We start from the raw sequence: 9,846 nt of genomic DNA, 5'->3' as shown, positions 1-9,846 counted from the left end.
ACCTTTCTTGGCTACAGATGTCACACCAATAAGCAATGCCCAAGAGTCAGGCATAGCAATACCGAAGTCCTTTATCAGATCTAGCCCCACTTCAAAAAGCTCGTCTTCTCCAAAATGGCAGTGTTGATCAATCACTGAAACACCTCAAACAGATTCACAAGTATCAAGTGGAAAGTACAGATGAAGCTTTCCAAACTATTGGGTCTGTTTTTCAAATGCTGTGTGATTTACTTTTCAGTAACTCTCAACTTTTGTTTCTAGTAAGAAGTGAACTGCAGCATGAAAGATATGCCTTACCAGTTTACACATGCAGGTACACACATCATAATAAAACAAGACTAGCTTCTGAAAATACTAGGTTTTATTCACACCCCAGTGGTAAACAATAACCTTAATATGATGTCTAGGTTTCTTTTGTAGATCACTATGTCACATAAAATACAAAACCCATAGCATAAACAAGCTGACAGTTATGGATGTTTAATGTGGTCTCGTTGGAAGTTAAACAAGTTATACTATTCTTCTCAAGTAGTCAAATTCAAAATGCATCACCATCTCCTAGTTAGTACAAGTCACTGCCATTCCTATAACAAAGTAATGAAGGCACAGCTAGTGCAAGCAGACTTTAACCCGTTCAGACTACTGGGCTGAAAAATACTTTGGTTGGTTCTTCAGGAGAGAGTTTTCCCTAAACAAATATTGGTCTCAGTTTAACAGTTCTGATAATCTTCACAGCTGCAGTCTAATAGCTACATGACAAAGACGTCACAAGAACCAAACTATGTAGCAATGAATTAACATTCATGCTTCAGGGGATTTACTGCATTCTACATATTGGCAGAAAATTATACTGTTAAAATGCTAGGCAGATTGAACCTACATTTTAAACTGGTTCTTATGTGTTTGATTTCTTTTTTTTTTTTAACAAATTGGTTACTTAATTCTACCAAGATACAAAACATAAGGCTGTAAGTAACTAATAGTTGTGTTTAGGCTATTACAGTGCAGGTAATCCTCAAGGCCACATACACACTGCTTCACTGCTGCTTGCATTCTGCTGGGTTTTGATCCTTCTGTTGAGAAAAAAAGAGGAAATAACAGTTCACAGATATCCATGTTTTAAAGGAGCTACTAATACTGCTAAACATACTTTCTCATGTTCCAGTATTCCAGTTCTTCTTTCACCTTTTCCCTTGCACTAACTGCCTAGTATTAGCAATACCACTGACTTCGGATGAAGCAACATCCACAGTTTATTTTAGTTTAGTTAGTGCACAGACACATGATCCAGAACAAAAATGCAACAGTATGGTAAGTGTGGCAGGATACTCCGAAAGACTAAAACTGGAAAAAGGAGGAAGACAGTTACACATAGTAACAAACAACTCGGCTCAGAAGCAGCATTCAGGCCTCCTACACAGTCTGAGGCAAAAGAAACTTCCTGTGGCCAGTAACAAGGGCACAGCCTTATTCCAGAAGCCACTCTAGAGCAATGCAATGAAACACCAAATCATGGTATGTTCTTAACACTCTGAAAACATCTTTTGTAATAAATTCCATGTTAGAAAATTCTAAGATGAAACATTTCTTCTGTTGCATTGAAAGAGATGACCAGCACTATCTCATAATAATATGGGAATTTAAAGTAAAGGCTTTTGGGGAACAGAGTTTAATTGCAAGTTTTACACCACCTTGGTCTGGATAGCTATTTTAAGACCACAGTGCTTTAATAATTCGCTGCTTTTCAGTCTGCGATCAGCTTACAACTATTTATTCTTATATCAACACACTGTAGTAACAACTACTGTCTCCAGTCCTTTGGCAGTTCCCTCTGAAAAAGAGCATACAGTCTTGCCTTTTCTCAGTTCTGTTTAGCCTACAAAGGCTATCTGAAATGGTGGAAATAAGCAGCTCATCTTGCAGCTGTTTGGAGTGGAAAGGAAGTTGAATACTATAGCAGATGTAACATCACCAACAGGTGGTATATTTTGATTAATAGTTCTATACAATGTTAATATTGTTTAATTCTTACAATAGTACTTTGACTGTAACTCAAACCATTCCTACTGAAAAATATACTCCCTCCTCATTTGAAATCACTGACACACTTTGCAATAAAAGTTTTTTTAGTTCATGCAGACTTTTCAAGACTGCAACTTTCATCTACCATCATCAGATGCTTCCAGGTGGCCAAACGTGCCTTTGCCCCTGCTAGGAAAAGCTAAGAATGGAGTGACTCAATCCCTTTTCCAGCAAACTGAGCTTGACTAGTGATTTGCCCTTCTTGTGGAATAAGGAAGCTGTCAGTTGCTCTTGGCTGTTTGCATATAAGTACTTGGTTCTAGATGCATTCCTGAACCTTGCTTTCTCTACCTCAAGCAGTAAAGACACTTGCTGCTTTCTACCCTGAAAAAGCCTGTTTTGTACTCCACTGGGAAAATCTGTGCCAGAATCAGCTTGTGACAAGTTCACAAAAACTGAAGCTGGATTATGCACTCCTCTGCATGCCCTTATAACCATTATGGAATATTTTCATCATTAGCAGACACCTGCTGCAAGACAACTTTATAGCACAGAGGCAAATTCCAGTGCTCAAAGCCACAAGTTACCTTTTGCAAAATGATCCCTGAAGAAAGAACTTTTCAAAAGTTGCTCAGTATTAGTCTGTCAGAACAGTGACTGAAATAGTCTCAGCCGAAATATATTCACCATAGGAACTACTGATTTAATATTTTATTTAAACAAACAAGACAATCTACATAAAATTTTGAGTGTGTGTATGCATACACAAACTTCCAGCATTCTTTTTAATTCCTTACTTTTGGGTCATAATCAGGATCATTTTCTTCATCTGCTTCTTCTTCTCCCTCCTGAAAGAAAATATTTGTTTATGTTTTTCTAGCTTATCCACATTCAGCTTCCCAAGCCATTTCCAAAAAAATTAAGACTAAACTATACTCTTTAAATATGTTAATTACCACTAGGTTATGCATACTGTATTACTTTGCCCTCCACAAAACCCATTACTTTTTTATATCAGTTGCAATTTAATTTGTAAGATACCTTTAGGGCTGTCTTCCCTTTGGTTTAGGAAGTTTTGTTGCAATTCAGGGTTTGTTTTTTTAATATTCACTCTAGACCACAAAACGTGTTGGATCTTACATTTGTAATACAAACTGAGTGTCCAGACCACTCAAAAACTAAAAGGAACACTTATTCCAGATAAAGTACAAACAGAAAACTACTTAGATCAAGGCCGTCTGTCAACTTACCTCATCATCTGCCTCTTCACCTTCTTCATCATACTAAGAGAGAAAATAAATGGTTTCAATAGTGTCATAAACACAGCCATTCATGGCTCAAGTTCAGACCAAAAAGTCAAGTATATGCCAGAGACCACAATGTATTGTGCTCTAAGAACTTCCTACACCTCACAGATTTCAAAATGCTTCAATGCATTAATATAAGGAACATTCAATGTTTTAAACTACACTCCAAGAGAAAAACCATCTGCCTTAAGTTTCTTTTGTGCAACACTGCACGAGCTTACCGGCCTGTGATGATGCTTCTGGCCAGCAGGGTGTCCCAAAGCCCAAGGCAATCCATAGTCCCTAGCTTCCTTCTTCCCTCCCAGCCAAGGCTTTGGACCATATGCTATATACCATTTCACATTCTAAAATTCATTTTAAGGCAGGACTTACCTGACCTGTCTTAGCTGTCAAACTGTCCTTGTTTGTGTGGAGGTAAGGGAAAGAATATTTATTTGGGTAAAAGTCCTGTGGTTTGTTTTTCAACCTTAGCTCACTAAAGGCACCCAATTCAAGCTTTTGCAGAGGATGCTTTGAATGTGCTAATCTATAATTTTCTAAGAGTGTCCTCCTGAAAGCATCAGGCCTGAATCTCAAGGAACCTACCAGCCCAGTATCACTGTAACCACAAAGAAGAGGCTGAGTAGCTAGCTAAATAGACTAATTTGTACCCTAACAGCTCATTATAGTTCTACCCAAGTATTGGGTATGCCATCCTAGGAATGCCTTAATACAGAAAAATTCCACTTAGATATGCTCTAAATGTTAGCTTCTACCACTACTTTTGCCACAAAACTGAGTCCCTACAAAGAGAAATCTCTTTTGTGCTGCTTTTTACTGAACACTCTAGGAAGCTCAGCTGAAACTAACATTGATGCATACCATTCTAAGGTTACCAATATTGCAAAGTCTGAAATTGCCCAAAAGTATTTAAACACCATTACTTCGAAGTTTTTAGGATTTTGAAACAACATAATACTTACATCATCATCATCATCTTCAATAGCTTCTCCTGTGAAGTACAATACTGATCGGGGGACTATGCGTTCACGTAAGAAATGACCTATTTCGAAGTCTGCTGCAAGGATTGCCTCGGCATCATCATCCTGCAGAAAGAAACATCATTTCCTCAACTATAAGCTGATAACTACTTTTGATACAAAATCACAAGTTGCACAGACTTTGACATGGCCAGATTTATACAAATCCCGTGTGCTGACTTTGTTGCTTCAAGACTTGCTTTACAGAATCAAAGTTGTGAAGCCAAGTGTAAAACTTTAAATGGCCTGCCTGCATTATATGCAGTGGTAGGGGTTGCTTCTTCAGTAAGCTTAATTCTGCAATTTAATATATAATTATATATCTACATATATTTAAATATATGTGGTGTGTATATATTTTTTTATATATATATATATAAATTCTGGAGTTCACATTTTATTCTCCTCCATTGTGGTTTAAACCCAAATAATTACACCCCTCCAGCCTTCTTCCTGGTAGGGCATGAGAAGCAAAAAAACTCTTGACTTAATAGAAACACTACTTTGTAACAATTAAAACCACCAGTGTCTTATAAAACATCAGCGTGTTAACATAATCCTCACACTAAATCCAAAATACAACACTATACCAGCTTCTAGGAAGAAAATTAGCTTTGTCCCAGGTGACACCAGGACATTCTCCCAGGCCCAACTTTTGTTCTAAGTAGAAAAGTTGTTTAACACCTCCCATAGACTTTCAGTTCATATGCACAATACCTTTAAGAACTAACACTAGCCAGGTGAGTCTAATTAAGGATTTTACAAGCTACTTCTGATTCCTACAGCACATCTACTCCACAATTCCCATTAGGCAAGTCATTGTAAAGCACCTGAATGCCTAAAAACCCTCTCCAATCCAATCCCAGGTTTCCACTCCTGTTTACACACCAAGTGTTCTGCTGTCTCCCATTTGAGAAGTTATCTTTAATTCAAAAGTCTCCTTTTTTAGATTATGAACATACAGCTTTTGGTGTCCATGCCAACTGGAGTTCTAACAGCATGCTTCTGGAGACTTTAATCAGATTTCTCACTCAAGCTGCATAATGTATTCAGTACTGCTAATTGGCTTTCACAGTTTTCCCCCTTACAAAAACACCATGGTTTATTGCAAGTTTTCTAGAGAAAGCTAGAAAGCTGTTCAATTTTACTGAACAACTCAGTAAAAACTCCATCAAATACAGAAAACTCAAATACATACTATTCACTGCAACCATTCTCAGTTAAATACAGTTACAGCTAAAGTTATTTAACAAATTCCTGAGCAATTTCAATGCACACTTTGTATAAATGCATGAATTCTTATTCTTCTACTGGTGTTGCTCCCCTCCACCTCTGTATTTTGAATAAATCAACTTACCAGGTCTCCACTTTCAGGAACTGTAAAAAAAAGAGAAGCACGTGAGTGAATGATATACATGAAACATTTACAATTAATGCAGATAAACTAATGTGCATTTTACCTTCAGGAGGACTAAAGAAGTTGAAGAAAGAATCATTGGAAACAGTTTTTGTCACCGTTCTAACTGTTCCACGACCCTTATGTTTCTGCTTCTTCTTAATGGTTTTCAAAGTAACATTCTTTCCTTTTTTCCAGTCTATTTGGCAACTGAAAAGAAAAAAAAAAAGGAACTCAGCAGCAGCTTAATACCATTCCATTTCTTACAGGTTATCTTCTGAGACTATCACAACTGCAAGGGACATGGAAGGTAGTATTCACTCAGTGCTATAATTTCATTAGTTTATACGCTGCAAACAACAGTAACAGGTTTATTTTATGACTGAAGTGTTTTCATGGAAAAGTTTTTCCTTCTGCACTCGATGTCAGAAACATTAATTTTCATTAGCTACCAAGTTCTACCTAGTTTCCCATCAAATGACATCATCATACCATTTTTACAGCTACCCATCCATTATAAAGTAATGTCATGTTTGGTCATGTCAGTAATATGCCAAAGTTTGTAATCACTAAATCCTTAAAATAATGCATCAAGGTGTGTAGGTTTGGGTTGGTTCTAAGTTGCTTGCCAGGCTTTTGCCTTCTTGTTTAGTTGGGGTTTTTCTGTCTGCTTGTTGTTGACTGCAGGAGTTTTTTTTAACTCTTTCCTCCTTACAGAGCAGTGATGCCCACAGGTCTGTCTCACACTCACAAAGAATTCTAGGGACATGTAAATGAAGCCACAGCAATAAGACCATCCACATTTGCAGAAGCTCCTGATTAGAATCCTTTAAAAACTCAAAGAAAAGGGTGAGATGCTTTGGGATAAGAACAGACTGTCTCAGTGAAAAGATAAAAAACAAGACTGGGAAAGAAAAAGGAAAAAAAATAAAATCATTTTCCCAGAAGCAGAGCTTCATTTTACAGCCATGTTTGCCAGGATTTATGCTTTATCAAAACATTCCTAACTTGAGGAAGACCAAACAGTTTGGTCAAAGCTACTCAAGCACTTAGGACAATCTTGAGAGGACATTTGCAAAAGTATGTTACGCATTAGGTTACTGGGAAATAAAGGGGTTAAAGTTAGTAACTGCAGATCAACATACAAGTAAAACCAACTCTGACTATGCAGCGATAGGCTCAAGTAGTTTTCAGTCAGAAGAGCGGTCAGAACATGAAAGAGACATTAACACAAAAGCAACTGAACAGGCCATGATGCAGAGAGCATTGATGTACCCATGACACTAAATGTAACTCAAGTTTCTATTCTTATGCTCACAAAGATATACAGATTGAACAGAATCATCAGTGAGGAATAACAGATCATTTAGAACAAAAGACATCACTGAGAAAGGAGTGTGACAGCTCTTTGAAAATCACAAAGAACCTGGAGTTAATAGGAGATGATTGTTCTCCATTTCTCAAACAAATCAACTGAAAGTCAGAGGCAAACACAACATCTACAAAACAAACTGGACAACTACAAGATACAAAGTAAAACTGAAACAGCCTTCCCAAAATGCTGCATGTCAGAAATACAAAGGGATTAAAAGAAGCAATCAAAGAAACTTTCAAAAAACCTAACAAGGCATGCAAAACATTAACAATGTTCACCTTCCAATTCAGCTTTAGTGACTGCAGATCAGTATTGCTAAATGAACATTCATTAGATTGTTTTATTTGTATAGACAATACATATTGTATACACTCTGCTCCAGTTTCAGTTGGGTCAGATTTAGTTTTCCTCCTCATAGCTGGTACAGGTCTGTGTTTGGCATGAGAACAATGCTGATACACACTGACGTTCTGGTTCCTGCTAATTACCACTTATCTTGAGTTATGGACTTTTCAGTTTTCCCTGCTCTGCAAGCAAGAATGTGCGCAAGAAGTTGAGAGGGAGCAAGGCCAGGACAGCCAGCCCACACTACCCAAAGGGCTGTTCCATACCACAGAGTACCATACCCACTACATGAACTGTGGGGAGCCGAGACGGAGGGGGCAATGGCTGCTCAGGCATTGGTACCTGCAGGTAGGGAGCAACTACATTAGACTGCACTTGGGTTTTTTGGTTTCTTTTTCCCCTTGGGTTTTATTTCTTTATTTTTGTTCTATTTATTTCCATTACTATTATTATATATTTATTATTATATTTTATCTAATTTTAGCTATTAAACTGTTCTTAACTCACAAGTTCTACTTTTTTTTTTTTTTATTCTCCTCCCCATCCCACTGGAGTGGGGGGCAAGTAAGCAAGTTGCTGGCTGAAGTCAAACCATGAGGACTTTTAAATTAAATAATATAAAATATAGACTTTTATATACTGTGTTGAAGTTAAAGAAAAACACCAAACATCTCAAGTCAAACCCAGCTGTATACAAGTTATTAGGTAGCAATATCTTTTCCAGCAACTTCCCAAAATGTTGTAAATCTACATCTGGATAACACTAAGGAAGAAACTGTTACATAGCCTTACAAGTTATTTATTACTTACCCTGTGCAACCCATGATTTCTGGTCCATCAAAGGAGAACGGGTCAGAATCATCTGGCTCTGATCTCATTCTATAAGTCTTTGTCAATACTTCATTTGTGAAGTAGTCATTTGGTTCAAAATGAAATTCTAATGTGAAACTCTTAAAAAGAATTGCAGAGCAACAGCTTTAGCAACACATACTTTGAACATCCAAATAGCTAAAATCCAAAACCAATACACATGCAATGGAATATATCCATCTCCTCCAATACTGAAATGGTACATGTATCTAACTTATTCTAGATTTTGCTTCCCAAGTTGTACAATAAATCAAGTGACTTTATTTACAGTGCCTATTAGTTAACATACTGCTTGCAGGAATGATAGGACATCCCAGTGTACAGCTTTCCTGATGCTAATGTATGGAGAGAACTTCTAAAGTTGAAATATTAAAAACTCAGCAAGCTATCCATTCCTGACAACAAAATTATATCCAATTGTAATTTTGATACAAAAAGTGCTTGAAGGTATCAAAATTTAAAGGTGAAACTTAGTGATGTGATCCTAAGGCCAAGTTACTAACTTCTCAGAATTTGAAGGTTAAGTCTAAAATCATTCATATGGTACTGCAAGACTAGTACTAGTCCTTGTACTATTTATTAGAAGACAAGCAGCTGCATATTCCTGATGACTGCCATAAGATAACTGACTATTACAGACCCTGCTACTGATATATAAACAAGAGTTAGCAAAAAAAGTAATCTTGTTTAAACAAGTTAAACTAACCATAGGCTGTCCAACTTCTGAAAACTTCACTTTTATATCTTTTAAGTGTTTCAGGATAGGTTCATCATGTTCCTGTAAAGAAAACAGTTTATTGAATTTTTGTAACATGAAATTGTACAGATTTAAGACTCTGCAGAGATAAAAAGCTGTCCTATGTAAAACTCACTTTAAATACAAGAACCTTGTTACAGCACTGAAATATTTTCAGGAATGTGACCAGCAGATGGCAACAACAGCTGTACAGAATTTACACTGCAGTACTTGACCTGAATCTGTGCAAAAACCAAATACATTTTTTAGATATATCATATACATCTCATACATGCTCCTATAAGCACAGAAGGTGTATTAATAAGATAAAATAAGTTCAACAAGTAGCAGTAAGAATGTATTTCAGCGTATTCTGTGCTCTCAGTTGAATAAAGTACCAGGGATGATATCCAAGTACTTCTTCCATTTCTGCTCTCCAGCAAATACATGACATACTGTTTTCTACTCTTTTTCTTAAAGGCCCTTGGATTAGGTGCTAATGCAACTTTAAAAAAGCCTGGACCACCACCTACCTGAACCATATCACTGAGCAAGTCCACATTCTTGAACACTGTCAGCCAAAACTCAGGAATTCCTTTAGGGTCTTCTTTTTCTTCATCTTTTTTTTCCTCTTCAAGCTTGGCTTTCTCTTTCATTTCCTCCTTGATAGAATAAAAATGTTAGTTTCTCTTCATTTTAAAAGAGTGACCACAGGTTCGTGAACAGTTTTACGTCGATACCAGTACAGGTGAAGTTTATGTGCATGCTTATTATAA

At 36.8% G+C, this 9,846-nt stretch overlaps 1 protein-coding gene across 4 annotated transcripts in view; it reads right to left on the bottom strand.

Moving 5' to 3' along the window:
* Positions 1-343: 343 nt before the first annotated feature.
* Positions 344-9,846, bottom strand: part of NAP1L1 (nucleosome assembly protein 1 like 1) — a 30,758-nt gene continuing 21,255 nt past the window's right edge. For 3 of the 4 annotated variants that reach the window (XM_062016169.1, XM_062016159.1, XM_062016174.1), the window contains exons 7-15: positions 9,604-9,732; positions 9,041-9,112; positions 8,275-8,414; positions 5,809-5,954; positions 5,706-5,725; positions 4,292-4,414; positions 3,273-3,305; positions 2,820-2,870; positions 344-1,073 (exon numbers count right to left, since the gene is read on the bottom strand). In XM_062016169.1, coding sequence (XP_061872153.1) covers positions 1,038-1,073; positions 2,820-2,870; positions 3,273-3,305; positions 4,292-4,414; positions 5,706-5,725; positions 5,809-5,954; positions 8,275-8,414; positions 9,041-9,112; positions 9,604-9,732 — 750 coding nt within the window. In that variant the 3' untranslated portion in view covers positions 344-1,037. The remainder of the gene's footprint in view (positions 1,074-2,819; positions 2,871-3,272; positions 3,306-4,291; positions 4,415-5,705; positions 5,726-5,808; positions 5,955-8,274; positions 8,415-9,040; positions 9,113-9,603; positions 9,733-9,846) is intronic. The other variant, XM_062016182.1, reaches the window with a different exon arrangement.

Source organism: Colius striatus, chromosome 1 (genome assembly GCF_028858725.1).
Source record: "Colius striatus isolate bColStr4 chromosome 1, bColStr4.1.hap1, whole genome shotgun sequence".
NCBI lineage: Eukaryota > Metazoa > Chordata > Aves > Coliiformes > Coliidae > Colius > Colius striatus.
The sequence above is the reverse complement of the archived record's forward strand: the minus strand, read 5'-3'. Positions and strand labels throughout refer to the sequence as shown.